We start from the raw sequence: 19,040 nt of genomic DNA on the forward strand, positions 1-19,040 counted from the left end.
GGAAGACCTAGGACACGCTGGAGAGACTATGTCTTCCGGCTGGCCTGGGAATGCCTCGGTGTCCCCCCGGAAGAGCTGGAGGAAGTGTCTAGGGAGAGGGAAGTCTGGGTGTCTCTGCTTAGACTGCTGCCCCCGCGACCCGGCCCCGGATAAGCGGAAGAAGATGGATGGATGGATGGATGGATATTCACATTTTAATACTGCTATATATGAAATTCAACTTGAAATGAACTGATTGCTTGAATGGTCTCAGAATTACATTTGTATTTGTAAAACAATGTTTGTTTTGCCAAAAAAAGTATAATCTTAAAAACTGATTTTCATACAAGATTTAATAAATATTTAAAAGAACGTTTGATCTGACTCATTTAAAATATATATATATATTTTGAGAGAATTTAAATTTTTTAGATTATTACTTGCAGTTGCAATGAATACATATTTCAGATTGAAGAAAACTCAATTTAGATCAAGATGGTTAAAAACCTTTTTTTATTATTTAAGCCAATTTAAAATATTAATTTACACCAAATTCAGAAAAGAGTTTGCATGAAATAAAGTTTGTTAAAAACCTTTTTTTATTTATTTAAGCCAATTTAAAATATTGATTTACACCAAATTCAAAAAAGAGTTTGCATGAAATGCAGGAAATTAGTTTAAACTGAATGGTTTCTGAACATTAGGTCAATGTAAAATCTTTATTGTGAATGGTTACTTCAATTTTATTAAGTTAATCCAATGTTTCACTTTTTACAGTGTAGAAGTGCCAGAATTCCATACTAGAACTGCCACAAGCCGTCATTTTGACCGCTAGATTCCAAACTATCTTTAATGATAAATACCCAATTGAGAGATTAATGCATTTATTGTATTAGGATATCTTTTAAAAACAAAACAACACCAAACTGTACATTTAAACAAGTTTAATTATACATTTATAAATAATAATATCATTAGTGGCCTGCCGTAATTATCGCATATTCACAACAGATATATTTCCATATCCATTCAACATAACTCAGTACAAGATAATAACAACTAAAAGTATCTTATTTAATTCTAAAACATTTTATTTTAATATAATAACAGAGAAAATAGTCTAATAATTCGTATATAATAGAAAATATCTATGTTAATATGACGTAGTCAGGTATTATTAGCCTATTTCTACAGATAGGCTATATTTCCATATCCATTCAACATAACTCAGAACAAGATAATAACAACTAAAAGTATCTTATTTAATTATAACACACGTTTTATTATAATAACAGAGAAAATTGTCTAATAACTCATATATAAGCCTAATAGAGAATATCTACATAAATAGATAACGTAGTCAGGTATTATTAGCCTATTTCTGATCAACAAATTTAATCTAATATACTTTTTGTTTGTAGAAATTAGCATATATAAAAACTCAGGACCGCTACTGACCTTTTTCTGTTGACTGAGAGAGACAAAGGTCAACCGCGGGAAATGTAACAAAAGAATAACGAAAAAATTCAGGGCGGTCAATATGACCGTCTATGGCCGAAAATAGGCAAATATGTTAATTTGTTTTTTTTGCCTTATGTGTCATTAACCACACATTTTAAGGGAATTTTATTAGGGAATCTGTTTTACATTGTTGCAACTTATATTTTTACCTTTTTTGCACATCTGTAAATATAATTTGTATTTAATTTGTCTTTTATAACCTGCTTTTTGTTTGTTTCTGTATTTTACTATTTATGCATGTCACATTTAAACTTTTGCTTTTAAACGTTTGCTTTACTGTTTGTATCAATTTAATTTATTGCTTGGTTTTTGTTGCTTTCTAGTACGGTGGCCGAGAGAGGGCTCAACACGCTGCAACAAAAGAAAACTCATGCAAATTGAAAACTCCCCAGCAAAAGAAGAAAACATCTTCATCAGTTTGATAGCACGCGTGCTGCAAATACAACCAAATACAGAAACGCGCTACAAATAGCAGACCAACAATGCAAATATCTATTCAACAGGTGTGTTTATTGTTTTATTATCATTATTTTTATTTCTTGGTTGTAAAAGTTGTGAAACTGATGTTTTCTTAACTTGCTGGTGTTTTTCCTATTTGCATGTTTTCTTCTGTTGCAGGATGTTGAAGTCTCTTGTCGTTTGCAGCGTGTTTTTTGTATTTGGTTGCGTTGAGTATTTGCAGCATGTGTGTTGTCAAACTGATGAAGATGTTTTCTTAATTTGCTGGTGTTTTTTCCTATTTTCCTGTTTTCTTCTGTTTCAATGCGTTGAGATCTCTCGGCCACCGTATTTTGGTTCGTTTTTTTGTATTTCATTTTTTAAAGCATGCCACATACACTTTTTTAAATAGCATACTTGCATACATTTTTTGTAACTTAATTTATTGCTCTGTTTTATTATTATTATTTTTATTTATCTTGTCTTTTTCTCATTGTTTTTTTTTTCCTTTTATCTGGCTGAGATTTTCTTCCCCTCTGCATTTATGTAGTGTCATTCTTTTATTATTCCTTGCACAGTATATAAGTATTACACAGGGATACTTTCAGGTTCAATTTTGGGGACTCCCATAATGGCTGTTTTCTGGAGCTTCTGGATAAATTGTGGGGTAAAGGTTGTGGCAGTTTGGCTCTTGTCAGATTTGGAACTCAGTCACTGTGCAAAAGACAGATTGTTCTCTACTGGGTTAGGAGAGAAACGTGGTCACCTTTCGAGGTATGTAAAAAGCAGATGATTGTAATGTTAGAGTTTTGTTTAAAAGGTTTTCTTGAAAGCATTTGGATTATTAATTATTATGTATTGTCTTTCTGTTAAAGGGATAGTTCAGGCAAAATTTTTTACATACCCTCAAGTTTTTGTCAACCTGTATAAACTTCTTTGTTCTGCTGAACACAAAGACATAATCAGAAGAATTCTTGTCCGCAAACTCGTTTGGGGCACCATTGACTTCAACAGTAGGACCAAATATTATGGTGGTGCCCCAAAACTGTTTGGTTGCAAATATTCTTTAAAAAACATTCCTGCTTTAAAAATAGTAAGGTCTGTCAGTAGTCATTTTAACTAAAATGATTCATTAAAAAGTTATTTTATCTTTTTATTGTTATTATTCTTAAAGGATGACATGCAGATCCCCAAAAATGTAAGGATGTCATTGTGGAGGCTTTTCCAAAACTCAAGGTGGTGGGTTTGAGTTACTGAAGATATCTGGGAAGACAAGGAGCCGTTATCTCAGCTTGATACCCTGTCCAAATGAGCGATACCATGTAAAGTATTTGAAAGATCCTCAAAATCAAATTGGTCATGCAACCATTTTCATTCATCCACTTCAATTAAACTTAGAAGTTGAATCAGTAAGTTACATACTTTCAAACAGGGGATGTTTTAACATTTACAAAAAACATGTATGACACTATTTTGTTGTGATGCTTTCTTGCAGACAATTCTTGCTAACAGAGCTGAGTTGATTGGACCCAGAGCCATAGAGAGAAAGAGTTGGGACACTCTTTGATTTCGCCGCTATGGCTGTCACGTGGTTCATGTAAGCCCCAATAGTTCCAAAACATACGCTGGCTGTCATGTTCTTCTATGGGACAGACAGCAGCGATTGCATTATTGAACGGTAAATATAAAATAAAACACACACCCAAATACTTTTTCAGCTGTTATTGCATTTTGTTAATGTCAGTTTTGCATTTGGAGAGGCAACGAGGTACTGTATATTACTTAGTTAAGTTTTAGGCTATATTTTTGGAGGGAAAAGCTTAGTGTTCATGTTCGCATGGGTAGTAACACTGGCTTTAGCGGCTCTAACTTAACTTTTCCATATCATTCATCTGATGATGGACGTCTCATGATAATTATTTTAGCCCAACTGGCTGTATTAGGCTATTGATTCCTGTGATTTTGCTTAAAAATTCAGATTCAGCCATTAGCCTACCTTCGTGATCACGCAAAGAGGTCTGCCGTGGCGGTCCGTTCAGAATGCTCACTTCTTCTGATGAAAGTGGCCACCCCAGGACCACAACGTGAAACATGATCATGTTAAGAATACGAATATAATTTTAAGATTAAGCCCTACACATATCAAAACTATAACAGATTTTTTAAAAAATTACGCTTTTATGTTTGGGTCTAAGTGCAGAGTGAAGATTTTTCTCTATGGCTCTGGGTTAGTGTAAGGTTAGCTGTAACTCAATCCAAGTAACTTAAGCAATTAACTAACAAAACATTTGTAACTTCTGTTACAGCTATTGAGACATCAATTAAGCATGGCTGATACAAATGAAGGTTTTCAAATAAAATGTTTTATTAAACAATGACAGAAAACAAAAATGTCTGCTTGTGTGAGTGTGTGTGAAAAAGAAAAAGAAAAACCAGGGGCAGGTGATCCATGAAACAGACAGGACTGGTGATGGCCATAACAATCCTAGAGGTCCAGCATTGTTCTCACAAGCCGCTTCACTCAAGACAACAAATGAAAAGTTAGTATATCCCAAAAATTCAATAACAAAAAAGTTGCAATAAAGGTGGTAGCGATTCATTACCGAACTAATTAGATGCTACCTTCACAGCTGGCGAAGTCGCGCTAGCTAACTAGCAAGCAGGCAATACTAGAAAATTGGTTGAAACAACCAAGATGAAATATAAATAATTACGCTGTGCATATACAAATGAAGACCAGTATAAGCATTTTATTTATTTTATTTTATTTTATTTAATGCTTTATTTCGAACATAAACATAAAACAAGTAACAACCCAGCCAACACACCCATGTGGGGCCCAAACGGGCTGCAAATGGGCTGATATCCGGGGCCCACCCGGGCTACCCAACTGGGAGCAGGTGGGAATTTTCTTGACTCAAAGTTGTCCTGAGGGCAGAAACATTTGTGATTGGTTCAATCTGACAACCAATCGCAAGAGAGGAGAGAATTGCAGAGGCGGCGCCACCATTTTAAAAATTCCCGCAAATATTCACACAGTTGCGCAGGCAAGAGGAACTGATTATCATTTTGCGGTGCACTCACTGCGCAGCCAAAAGGAACTGCAACTGCAACTGGAACTGGAAATCATTTCAAAGTAAGTTTGTAAAAACAAAAACGTAATTTCCTTGAAAATGGAGCATTGTATGTAGCGCTATGGGTGATTTTCTTTCTGCCCTCGAAATCATAAGTGTAATGGTGCAGCTTGTAGCTTAAGGGTAGGCTAGCCTACTGTTTCAGAAGCAAGCTGGTGTTGTATCTTGCATTAAAATGTTGCAGTGTCTGTTGCCAGCGGTTCTTATCACAAAAATGTAGAAGATAAGGTAATTCAGAAAAACGTCACATTTTCAGTGTGTGCACATACATGTAAACCATAAGCGCTAGCTAAGCTAGCTTGTCAAGCTAGTCAGGTAAGCTAGAAAGCTTAAGTACATTGCAATAAGCTTTACTGTACTCATATTCAAAAACTAGATGACTATTTATGGCGTTGTTGTCTAATTTATAAATTTGGCTTTTCTTCATGACTGTTTGGTGTCATCTGGTCCCAGGGCAGAGACTGTTTCATATGGAATGCCAAAGCTGACTTTATTATAACTAAATAAATGAATGAAGAAATGTAAAAGAGCAAAAATACATAAATATTTTTGCTCTTTTACATTTCTTTGTTTATTTATTGTTTATTTACTGTTAAGTGTCATCTGGTCCCAGGGCAGAGACTGTTTCATATGGAATGCCAAAGCTGACTTTATTATAAATAAATAAATAAATGAAGAAATGTAAAAGAGCAAAAATACATAAATATTTTTGCTCTTTTACATTTCTTCGTTTATTTATGTATGTATTCATTTATAATAAAGTCAGCTTTGGCATTCCATAGGTTTCCCACAATTTTGTCCCAGGGCAGGTGAATCCATCCTGGTCTCAGGGCAGACAGATATTTCTGGATTTTGGCTTTTCTTCATGACTTTTTAGTCTCATCTGGTCCCAGGGCAGAGACTATTGTATCCTACAATTTTGTCCCAGGGCAGGTGAATCCCTCCTGGTAGGGCAGAAGTTGTCTGAGGGCAGAAGTTGTCTGAGGGCAGAAGTTGTCTGAGGGCAGAAGTTGTCTGAGGGCAGAAGTTGTCTGAGGGCAGGTGAATCCCTCCTGGTCTCAGGGCAGAAGTTGTATTTTTCTCTTCTCAGGGCAACATAGTTGGACAAAAAAGAGTCAACTGTCTTCTCTGGTCTCAGGGCAGAAGTAATTTTTTATGTATAATTTAGTATATTAGTAGTTTGTATAATTTGCAGCGCTGCCTGGAAGACTCTATTGAGGGCTCAAATTTCCATCAAGCGAAAAAGTAAGGGGAGAGTAAAAAATGCAGCCAAGACTTGTAAAATAGAAAAGCGAAGATGAAAAGACATGTTCATTTTCTTATTATTACTTTTAGACTACGTTAGTTACATATTCCAAATGTTTATCAGGACCAATCAGTTTGATGCTTAGCCTGTGTTTCTCCGAAAATCTATATGTTCAAGTATAGTGTATTTTCTAATTTCAGAATATGGCGACACATTGGGTGAATGGTGTTAAAAAACGGTTGAAGAAGCCACATGACTCCAGGGTCCACCAAGATGTTGTTATTATTAGGGGGGATGCCAAGGAGTTCATGGAGGGTTACATCAACGAAGTGCAGGAGAAGGAGCATTGCTACTTCAGACCCCCAGTCTGCCCCCGGCAGGACTATTATTACTATGGCTGTGACCGTGGGAATCATGCTGCAGGCAAAAGTAATGGAGAAGCCACACAAACTCGGGCCAATTCTTGCAAGGCATACATCTCTTTCAAAGTCATCACGGATGCCGGAATATCAGGTGCCATAATCCAAAAGATGCTACAGCACACTGGCCATGACAAGGCTAATTCTAAAGAGAAAAACCGCATCCACCCAGACCTGCATTCCCTCATCGAAATATGGCTTCAACAGGGTTGTTCCAATTCTGAGATCTTAATAAAAAGCTATGATTGGGCTCAACAAAATGGGCATGTGGACAAAAAAGACCGCCGCTTTTACTTGACCCCTGATGACATTCGGCTTTTAAAGAAAAACCTCAGAGGTGTGGGTGACAGTGATTCTGTCAGTGTGGACCATTTGGTTTCCATGGAACTCAGAGACAACATCTGTTTTTATCAGCCACTTCACAATGAACAACCATTCATTTTAGTTGTACAAACACCATTTCAAAAACAACTTTTGGAAGAGAACCCCCATCCAATGGTTTTCATGGATGCTTCATACAAAGGCATAACAGCCTACGGGTATGCATTTTATGCACTGTTATTGATAAACAAAACTGGAAGAGGCGTGCCATTTGCCTATTTTATCCTGAGCAAGGAAACTACTGCAACAGTAAGCCTCTGCCTACAGAAGCTTCAATTGAGTAACCCAAGCTTCTATCCAAGGTCAGTCAAATGTTAGCATAATTTATATTATGCTGTATGTATTATTTTCTTTGTAATTGGAACTACAGGAAATATGCATGTTTGAATCTGAAAATACTACTGCACTGCGCTACAGCTTTTGGAATTTGGATCTCACTAGGTTCTTACAATACACTCTGTCTAATGTATGCTTTTGGGTATGGTGCAACTTTTTCCTCTCTTTTCTTTTTCAGTGTTTCAGGTCAGTGATGATGGACCGTGACTTGAGAGTGCTTAATGCTATTAAAAGCGTTTTCCCAAATGCAAAGCTTCTCCTTTGTTGGTTCCATGTGCTTCAGGTAAGTCGATGAATATACAATATCACTATTTGTGACATTTAAATCTACAAGCACGTGTGGCGTGCACAACCTGTGATTGGATTGGATTTTTTGCCAAACAAATAACAAGCTCCAGGTGGAGGTAGAAGCGTGGATTTTTTTCTAAAACCATCTGATTTATGTTGTTCTGTCGGAGCATAGTTTCGGTTTTAGGAAATATGATAAAAAAAATCCTGCCGACGGTAGCTTTAAGGGCAATCAACTAGTGGTCTGCAATGTAATTGCAGGTGGTTGTGACATACTTGCATTATATGCCCATTTAAAATCCTGAATTCTACTTACATAAAACATACCTGGGGCCTCATTTATAACCGTTGCGTACGCACAAAACCGGCCCTGAAAGAGGCGTACGCCACTTCCGACGCATAAGTTGTGATTTATAAAAACAAACTTGACGGGAAAATGTGCGCACCTGCACGCAAACTCTGACCCATGCGTACGAACGTTTTGGAGACGGAGCAGTTTGGCGACACCGATGGTGAGCAGGAGTTAAATGTCTTTTTGGTCACTTTTAGACAGAACATCTAAAGAAAATTAGACATATATACAGAAAGATAATGCAAATATAATTTCACTCACCAAGCCTATCACTTGAAGCAAATATCCACACCTTAAATGTCCGCGCCAGTGAGCGCGTTGGGTTGTTTAGTGAAACTGACGCATATCTAACGGCAGATGAAGTAAAACTGTACGGCAGATGATTATAAAATCTTCATTATGAGTCCTTATCATAAATAGGCTACAGTGCGTGATCACAATAACAGTTTAAACAAAATAATGATTTTTAAACTATGTTTTACTTCTGATATAAACATTTAGATTAAATATGCCATTCTCATTAAAGGAGTTAAACACTTAAAGTTAATATATATATCGCCTATATATATTCAATAAATAGCCTATACATATTTGTTGTGGATGTGGATGCAATGCTTTTGAACACTTTTCCTTTGGCATGCTGTGTTTTAATGTTTTAACTACAGAGATAATTGCTTGTCATGATAATAGCAGATTGTGGAAATATAATGCACAACAAGGTCTATCTGTTTCCATTACAAATATCAATTAAAAATACTATTTGGCCAGTGGAATGTAATGTAATGTGACGGCACATACGTATTTCATATTTTCCTAATGTCTTGTACCGTTAAACATGTTATCACGTGGATGAATAATCATATGTAAATGATATGCAGATGAGGATATGCATAGTAAAACTAGGCGTTGTTAGCTCCATATATGGTTATTTCGGGGAGGAGACGCATGTGCGCACAATCTTCCGCTGAGTGGGATTTATAAAGTGAATTCTGCGCAGGTTCTGGCGTACGCACGGTTTTATAAGTCTGAATATTTTTTTGCGCACGCCATTTTTGACTTTCGGGCGCACGTACACCTTTAGTAAAGATCCTACGCACAGTTTTATAAATGAGGCCCCTGAGCTTTCTGGTGAAAATTTGGGATATACAGAGTTATATTGCAGTACAATAACATAAACTCCCTTTTGGCTAAGCAATGGAAACTAACTGCCACGTGACAGGGTGAAATAACATACCCTAATGTGCATCTGAAGCCATTTATTCTGTTATAGGCTGTTAACCGGTGGCTTGTGAAGACAGATGGAGGTCACCTGACACACCTGAACAAAGAAATGTGGTCATTCATGCCATGGCATCAATGAAAGCATGCCTGACGGTACTGTATTTATATTTTTTAACATTCATAACCCCAGTGCAACTAAGTGGTCCTGACCAAATTATGCATTCTGTAGTCTACATAATAGTGAGTTTACAATTAATTATGCTTTTTCTTTTTAATGTTTGTATATAAGGATCTCAGATTAAATATGTTTTCCCCTAAGGAGGAAGAGTTTCTCAATGTATCTGCCAAGAAATGCAGTGAGATCGACACCTTTTTGGATAGTCCCCATGTAACAACTTACCTGAAGACAAATTGGTTTACTTATGCGGAGCTGTGGGTAAACTTTGGAAGAACGTTCTATCACTGTAGCAGTGAGACAAACAACAAGGCTGAAAGGTATTTTACTTGCATTTGCCAATAATATTTCAAATAATTTACTTTCATATTGGGAGTCAGAGGATTTTAGCTGTTCTCAAAATGGCATGGGCTTACCTAATACCACATACTGAACACTGACTTACTGTGCACTGAACGTTACGTCTTACCACAAGGTCGGCTCACTTCATGGCCTGACTATTGGGAGGCAAAGTTTACCACGAGCTGAAACCCATATTCCCCAAATCAGCAGTTAATGCAGCTGTTTAGGTTGAATGAGGGAGGTTTCACTAAAGTCAGACAAAACATGTAGGAATCAGTGTTTTACACTGATAGGTTATTTTGAATTGCTATTCAATTTTTTCTCCCAATTTAATAGGAAGCCGATGGTATGGTGGGTGTCCGATTTGTAATTGTCAAGTTTTTCATGCCTTTCTGTCTTAAAGATTCTTCCTTACGTTGAAATACCAGTTTCTGCGAGGCCAAGCAAACCGAAGAGTCGACCAACTTCTGCTCTTGCTATGTGGAGATGTAGAAAAGTATTACAGGTTAGTAATCTCTCTAACAGGGAATGTGGATTTTGCCAAATGGCTATTTCAGCCTGCTATAGAATAAAATACTATGAGACACAACTACTATCATGAAGCTTGCCACCCTCTCACAGTCTTAACAGTGAAACATTTTTTATGGAGCTGTTACACTAAAAAAAACTATTACCATGACAATGACTTCACAATGAAACTTGCATTTAGCTAAAATCTATCTAACAATAAGAGCCAATATACAGGATGGTTTTGAGTTTGTTATTGGCCATCCAATCAGAATATGCCAAATGTGTGCCATTAAAAAGTTTATGATGGTGCCCTTACCTGTGTTGCAGCTAGCTAGGGCACACTCTCACACACTGGTGTCCTGTCACTCCCCACTGTCCTATCTGAGGCAAAGGCTACTATTTTACTGTAATTCTAAATTTGTGTCTTGTTTTTCATTACTGCAGCTACATGGATGGCCTCAGCGAAGCAGGACGACTGACATTATCCAGCTCTGCTGCTCACCAGGCTGCTACGCTGCTATTTAAAAATGGCGTGGGCAAAGATTTGGACATAGAAGCGGGGCAGTGCTCTGTGCCGTCACAGTCAACCAACACAGCCTACAAAGTTAACTTGTTACACTTCACGTGTGAATGCACCAATTTCCGGATGGGAAACATATGCAAACATCTTCTCTTGGTGAAGATGGAGGTAGGCAGGAGAGGTATCAACATTGAAAAAATGCGTAGTAATAAAGCGCTAGAAATGATCAGCCTCCGCCTCTATCAGCAGACTGAAGATGAAATAACCATCTTCAATAGTGATGGGACTATGAGTATTGTGAATAGGAAAACTCCGACTTTGTGCACATGCATTGCTAATAGTTTTGGAGAAAGATGTGTTTGCATACATGTCACACATGTCCTCAAGCCTCAAGACATTCTCACAAACCCCAATGAAATTGCACAATTGTCTGAAGCCTCCCATGGGAATCCTCCCATACAGTCCATGTTATCAGACCTACTAGAGTGGAGCAAGTCCGAAGCATTTGAACATACCCCTGAACTGTACAATAACATCCAAAGAGCACACAAGCTGGCTTTTGGAAAATTCACTGCTGTGTCCAGAAAAAGGAAAATTACCCCTTTACATGGTTACCGTAAAAAAATAAAAAAAGCTAGACTGCAGAGAGCAGTAGTTGAGAACTTTAAAAACAAAAAAAGAGCAAGAAGAACTTAATTCTGTTATTCTGGAAGTGCTATTGTTTGCATGTGAAAGTGCCCGTCTTGATTGGTTGATGAATTTTCTTGGTAGTTGATAAGGTAAATAAAATACTGATAATTAAATCAAAGTTTTATGAAGTTTTGGGAAATATATTGATTACTTACATTAATGGCACAAGCAATAGTAGTGTTTTACCAATATGAAATGTAAATTATACCAGCAGTGGTGAAGTACACAGGTCCCGTAATTCAGTAAAAGTATTGATCCCAAAGAAAAATGTACTCACAATTACAAATAAAGAAAATTGCTTTATAACTTTGATGCTTTAATCATTCTTTAAACATTCTCAGTCCAAAACCAAGGCTTTCCATACATTCTTATGGTTTAACTTAACAAGTATTTGGCAAATTGTTTTCACCCTTGTGTTGGCTTCTCGTCAACCTTGGAAAAAAAAGAAGAAAAAAAACTTCAACGTTTGACGCCATTTTTTTCAGATTGTTTTTGCTTTTCCCAACATTTTTAATTTTTAATTTTTTTTCTTTTACACATTTTCAGCGCTTATTTCTACGGCCCATATTTTCTGATATAAAACAATTGGGTGAATTTCACCCAAAGTCAACACAAGGGTTAAATCACATCTGTATTGTGCAAAGTGGTTTATTCAGTAAACAATCTAAGACTATTCCTTTGTCAAGGCTACCCATAAATGCTGATACCACTTTAAAATTGACATGCTTTATTTACTTCTGGAGGCAGTGGAGGTTCTCTGCCTCGACCAGGCACGCATCAATTAAAGAAAATGCACCCTTCAAAATTTCTGGCCCAAGGCCATGCGTAGCGAGGTTGTAATAGGACCAGTTGGCCTCCATCGCTGTCTTTATCCTTGTTAGTGTCTGCCTGCAAAAGTGTTGAAAACAGATGTTATTGACATAAAGAACAGTGGCAGAGGTGTTGTAATACAATACTGCATATGTAGATCTAAGCCTTTTTAATCTTGCATACTGGCATTGTTAACAACAGATCAATGAACCTGCAGTGTTGGGCCTTGACGATGGCCTCAAGATGTTGGTCCTCCAGGCAAGCTTGGCCAATTTTTTGAATTGGTAGGTATTTAAAACCTATGTAATTTACATCCTCTGCAAGGGCCAGACATTCTTCTACAAATACACAGTGCAAGAGAATACAATTTTAGACAGTTAAGGACAGAAACGAGATTCAATCATTCTAAAAAAGTTCTGATCAACACGTGAAAGTGCCTTGATGATGCCATTTGATGAGTCCGCCTAGTTGATAAGATCTATGAAAATTTCATAATTACAGCCTAATGTTACTTGGGGAAGAGAAAAGTCCTGTTAATTCAAGACCTCTCAGTAAGACAAATGCAAGGTGGATTCTTCCTGAGCCTACCCATCCCAGAATCTTCATCTTCATTTAAGTGGGCTAATATCTTATAGAGACATAAGACACGATAACGAGATAGCTTCTATAAACAAAAGATGTTTACCCAACCTATCTCACTGTTTTCTGATAGTATAGATCAGAGTTTATAATCTATGTGCATCTGTGTTGGTGGCAAATTCTAAGTGAATAGGTCAATTATGCAATAATCACAATAAATAATAAAACTTGTAAAACGAGATTTAAAAATTAAAAATAATTTTTGCTATTTGTCTTATTCATTCTTATGATTTGACATCACAGTGAGGTTGCAATTTCACCCTGATTGCATGCCATACTGCTGTTAAGTGTAAGATGGTGGTATTGGAAAAGCCTAATATTTTCTAAGGTGGTACTCAAGGTAAAATAAAATAAAAATCACTGCCCAATGTCATGCAGAAGAGTTATTTCTGGCGATGTGTTTGTATTGTGCGTAACGAGAACCAATTTCAATGCCTTTACATCCTGCCAAAATAGTGCAACTTACCAATATTTTAATGGTAACAAAGATTTCCGCCTAGCCAGACTATTTAGAAAAGATTCTTATATTCAGCTGTGTGAAGTGATGGGTGGTTCACTGCCCTTCAACACTCGCACATCATGTTCTTAACCTCTAGACCTCAGTTACCTTCACACAACTTGCTGACACTTGTTGACAGCCTGATTCGTGGTCCTGGTTCCACCTGTGAGTCGTGCAACTTGGCCATGAGCGCCTCTTTTTGGCTCTTGCCTTTCCTTAAGTAGGCCACCAGAGCATTGGGCGAATAGCCCTCTGGTGGCCCGCACCTTCTAACCAGTTCCTCCCTAGTCACTTTATATCTGCAATATCAGTGGAAATTTTAAACAGGCATATAGAGTTAAAACAATCTTCTACCTTCTACCTTGTAGAAATGTTGGTAGATAACACTTTAGGTACAGGAGAACACATACATGACACCTTAAAAAGGGTTTTAAATAACTTATTCCTAACAGCTTCTCAAGACATGACTCAGTATTACTGACTTTTACTGATATGCACCTGTCCTTACAGCAAAAGTTTACCTACAGTTCCGGACTTTGAAAACATACCGAGCCAATCGTTTAAATTTAAATATAATAGCGCGCAAGACCGAGGGTTATACCCAGTCTAATATAATCGTGCAATCTGTAGACAGTTTAATAGTTCCAAACAATAACTGTGCATAGTTATTGTTTGGAACTATTAAACCCTTAGGAAGAATTACATAAATGTATGAAATATTGATGGTAATGACTATGACGGCAAATGAATGACAATAATAAACGAGCAGATAACTGATGCTGGCGCGCGCGGTAAATGACTTTCGCGAGAGGATAACAGATCTACTCGTGAGGAAACGGGAACTCGCGAGCTCATTCAAACCCTGCGCGCGCGCATGACATCTCCTCTGCGCGCAATACAAGCCATCGTGCGCGCGCATGACATCTCCTCTGCGCGCAATACAAGCCATTGCGCGCGCGTGATCATTCCCCACGCTCTCGCGCTTGATGATCTCTTGCTCGCTGCTTTTGCTCGCTCGAACACTTTTATTTTTGGCAGTCGAGGGGCGGGACTTACTGTTTTAATAACATCAAATGTCATTGGTTACTTCCCCTTTTCCGGAAGTCAGCTGAGATTGGACGCCAGTCCAATGACCCGTAATTCACTTGACTTGAGACATGATACATCATTTAATTTGGGGAATGATCACGCGCGCGCGAGGAGATGTCATGCGCGCGCACGATGGCTTGTATTGCGCGCCGAGGAGATGTCATGCGCGCGCGCAGGGTTTGAATGAGCTCGCGAGTTCCCGTTTCCTCGCGAGTAGATCTGTTATCCTCTCGCGAAAGTCATTTACCGCGCGCGCCAGCATCAGTTATCTGCTCGTTTATTATTGTCATTCATTTGCCGTCATAAATGACATACAAAGTTACCTTTTGGCCTTGGTCCCGTCAGGTAACCGTAGAACACTCTCCACTTCGAATAATACTGTAGAAGTGAAAAAAGATTGTTTTTATTTTAATGTCAACTCATTTCATGGCCAAAACTATGCTGACTATAAATACAGTATCTTCCTACCTTGTTCACCCTCTGTGGACTCAGATTCCTGTGCAAGGCCACCATCTACTATATTTAAGACCAATCAGAGAACAGCATTCAGGGAACAAACTGTTTCAAAGGAAAGATCTCTGTGCTTTCCTAACAGCAAAGTTAATACATCAAAGACACAATTGCTTACTGAAAAGATCCCTATATGAATGTTGTGAGTGAGTGACTCGAATGCTGACTGTAAATACAGTATCTTCCTACCTTGTTCACCCTCTGTGGACTCAGATTCCTGTGCAAGGCCACCATCTACTATATTTAAGACCAATCAGAGAACAGCATTCAGGGAACAAACTGTTTCAAAGGAAAGATCTCTGTGCTTTCCTAACAGCAAAGTTAATACATCAAAGACACAATTGCTTACTGAAAAGATCCCTATATGAATGTTGTGAGTGAGTGACTCGAATGCTGACTGTAAATACAGTATCTTCCTACCTTGCTCACCCTCTGTGGACTCAGATTCCTGTGCAAGGCCACCATCTACTATATTTAAGACCAATCAGAGAACAGCATTCAGGGAACAAACTGTTTCAAAGGAAAGATCTCTGTGCTTTCCTAACAGCAAAGTTAATACATCAAAGACACAATTGCTTACTGAAAAGATCCCTATATGAATGTTGTGAGTGAGTGACTCGAATGCTGATCACTATCTACTGTATTTAAGTGTGTGTGTGTGTGTGTGTGTGTGTGTGTCTAAGCTAATCAAGAGCAGAACCAGTCTTGGAACAACATTGGTACAAATTTACTTCCATTCCTCCCTCTGTATGTATGTAAACAATTATACTAGGTTTGGTTGTAGCTTGTCTACATACATCAGCCCTACTTACCAAATAGACTTGCATAGAATCTCAATACACCTAAAATTAGTCCCAGCCTGTGGCTGTTCTTACCTGTATTTTTAGACTTGGCGATTTTTGCCTAGAAAAGAGTAAAAAACATTGAGATAAGTATAAAATGTGTTGAGAAACAGTATGTATATTTTGATCATTAACCCTTGCCTTTTTTCTTCTTGGAGTCTTCGTATCTAAAAGAAATGAACATGTTTCTTAATGTCATTTTAATGTTAGTATGTTTCAAAAACCAAATAATAATCATGAAAATAATGATTCATTCTGCATGCTTATAGATAGGGATGGGTATCGAGAACCGGTTCCATTTTAGAACCGGTAACAAATTTCCAAGAACCGGGGATTCGATAAGACGCACGCATTTCGATTCCGCTTATCGATTCCTGACTTTGGGGGCGTTTACATATCGCGTGTATTTCTGTATTTCAAACGTAGGCGCGCGGCAAGCGCTCATAAAAGTGATGCACGCGCTGCACGTATGCCGCGGTGAGAAGAAAATATCTCAACTTTGCTGAATGCAGCAAGCGCACGCAGGTCATGTGACAAAAAACAACCGACCAAAAGCTTGGCCGAACAGTTGATCATAACTGCACAGAGCGGGTTTTATTTCTCATCTCCATAAATATATCTAGCAGTAAAGCTAATGCAAGGGCTAGAATCAATGAATCCTCTGCTCATACTTCCTCGTCGTCATCACGGAGAGCGCAGTTCAGACGAGACGGGTGCGCAAGCGCTTGTGAAAAGAAGGATGTTTTTAGACGCGATATGTGAACAGCCCCTAATTCATGATAAACTGAGAATCTATTTGGTTTAAAATCGTTCTGAAGAAGGCAAGTGCCGAAACGCGTTTGTGCAAATAAAAAATATTTATGCATAGTGCGGCCTCTTTCTCATATACTCAGTTCTAATTTTCTAGGCCAGCACTCTTAAAAGTTTAAAAACAGTGAGTGAAGCTGAAGCCTGCTCCTATCCTCATCAGTCTATTTAAAAACAATAGCCTACTCATTTGAATCATTAATTAAAACATGTTTAAAACGAATTTATTCAGTGTCTCGTTCATAAATACCTGTTTAATTAAGGACAGTTTTTTAATGATTAAATGAAAACAAATTTAACAGTCGGTTTTTGCCACCTACTGGAGTAATAATGTAATCAACACAATCTTTATTTGAAGAGACTCCTTTAACTTTAGCAATTTTATTGGTTATTGCTTAAAATTGGCAAGAATAAAAGGAAGAAATATTTAATCACGTAGCCTATTTGTCTTTGACTTTTTTTATTTTTTATTTATTTATTTATTTATTTATTATTGGAATCGGAAACAAGAATCGATAAGAACCGGATTCGATAAGCAGAATCGGAATCGGAACCGGAATCGCTAAAATTGAAACGATACCCAACCCTACTTATAGACCTAAAATAGTTTTTGTATGCCTATATACAGTATGTCGCACTTAAGTGCCAGAGAATAATAATACCTTTAAACTTAATGCAGGCAGCTACAGGTAGCCAGCAGAGCTCAATAAGGAGCACCCATACCATACAAATGTCTACTACTTACCAAGGGAGTTAAACAACAAAGTCCCAAGTCTCTCCCGCTCTTGAGCTATGGGGAGGCATTGGAGGTGCCCTTGTTGTCCCTGGAGGACCATTTCGGCAAACTAAAAGAACAACAGAAAGTCTATTTTAATTAAATAATGCAACTTATAATAAATGTGAACAACAAATTGTGGTAAAAAAAAAATTGGACTATATTACAAGAGAAGAGTATGGTGCTCATTTAATAATTATACGATCATGACTCCTGTATCGTGTGCTGAAGGTAGTACTGTGTCCATGTCCAAAATCCATTAATATTTGATCTGAAACTTTCAACTAAAAATATTTATATTTTCAAAAGAAAACAGAAACATTGTGCAGAAAACGACAAAACTGTACCATTATTGCGAACACCCCACATGACAAAGAGTCATTTTGGAAGTCATGCTCCCTCTTCAACATTTTCCAGGGCCCTTGGCAGCCTCTGCTAGCAGCAAATAAACTGAAAGATTAGAGAAAATAATTGTGAAGGAGATCTCTGCTGAATTTTCATTATCTCATTTTATAGAGCAATACAAAAACCTTGTACCTCCAATTTTCAAATATTTTGGAGCAATGCTGTGGTTGCTCCCCCAAGGAGTCGATGTAAGTTATAGTTCCCTCCTTCAAGTTGCAATGCTATACAAAAGATGGGAAAACATATGAGAAAGGTTTGAAGGAGAATTTCAACCAATCTGTGTTGAAAATGATTGAAATTCTTTTAAAATGTGAAGCACTAACACAGGGATAGACAACTCCGGTCCCGGAGGGCCGCTGTCCTGCAGAGTTTAGCTTCAGCCCTGATAAAAAACTCACCTGGCTGTATCTATCTTGTAATCCTGAAAACATTGATTACCTTGTTCAGGTGTGTTTAGTTAGGGTTGGAGCTAAACTCTGCAGGACAGTGGCCCTCCAGGACCGGAGTTGTCTATCCCTGCACTAACAGCTCAAACAACACAAATGAGAATGACACATCATCAGCAACAATAATGATTAGTGTGATGCTATTTAGCGAATAATAGTCTCTGCATAACCTACAAAGAGGGTCCAGTGGCATTCGCCCAGCAAGTAGGGCCCAAAGATGGCACTGGCTCCTTTAAGAATGTTTTTCTGACAGGAAAAGAAGAAAACATTCATGAACAAACATAAATAAAATTGACACCTAATGTGTTCAGCAGCACTGAACAATAACCTTAAACATTTACATAACTCTTACTTTTAAGAAATAAGTACTCCTGGCCCTGGAGCTGCCCTCCAAAATCAGGCGCATAGCCTGACTATTAATAGCCTCTGTCCCAGGCTGGCTCTAAGCGAGGGAGAGAAATGGTTTAAGTCATTAAATCATGTTAAATCTATATTTGATTTGTGTGTATGTATGTATGTATGTATGTATGTGAGTGAGTGAGTTTTATAAAAAGGTATGAGTTAACTTGCTCATGACATAAAATAAGGCATCCATTACCTGGGGAAGTAATACATAAAAAAATATTTTATATATATAAACTGCAATAAATCACAATAGAGTCAAGG

At 37.6% G+C, this 19,040-nt stretch overlaps 1 protein-coding gene and 2 long non-coding RNA genes across 3 annotated transcripts; 1 reads left to right on the forward strand and 2 right to left on the reverse strand.

The window, feature by feature from the left end:
* Positions 1-9,539: 9,539 nt before the first annotated feature.
* On the forward strand, positions 9,540-11,102 carry LOC306999423. Its single transcript, XR_013797846.1, has 3 exons — positions 9,540-9,810; positions 10,236-10,337; positions 10,787-11,102. It is a non-coding gene; the product is annotated as an uncharacterized lncRNA (long non-coding RNA).
* An 830-nt stretch (positions 11,103-11,932) lies between these two features.
* Positions 11,933-16,517, reverse strand: LOC306998318 (transcription factor aptf-4-like; the record flags this gene model as incomplete). Its single annotated transcript, XM_079612283.1, has 9 exons — positions 11,933-11,984; positions 12,288-12,440; positions 12,574-12,700; positions 13,609-13,799; positions 14,913-14,967; positions 15,058-15,105; positions 15,520-15,567; positions 15,975-16,002; positions 16,491-16,517. The coding sequence occupies 9 exons, from the start codon at positions 16,515-16,517 to the stop codon at positions 11,933-11,935; spliced, it is 729 nt and encodes a 242-aa protein (XP_079468409.1).
* Positions 16,518-17,501: 984 nt separating this feature from the next.
* Positions 17,502-18,151, reverse strand: LOC306998443. Its single transcript, XR_013797559.1, has 3 exons — positions 18,061-18,151; positions 17,871-17,973; positions 17,502-17,593 (listed from the first exon to the last, which is right to left on the reverse strand). It is a non-coding gene; the product is annotated as an uncharacterized lncRNA (long non-coding RNA).
* Between the last annotated feature and the right edge of the window lie 889 nt (positions 18,152-19,040).

Source organism: Phoxinus phoxinus (genome assembly GCF_949152265.1).
Source record: "Phoxinus phoxinus genome assembly, chromosome: 5".
NCBI lineage: Eukaryota > Metazoa > Chordata > Actinopteri > Cypriniformes > Leuciscidae > Phoxinus > Phoxinus phoxinus.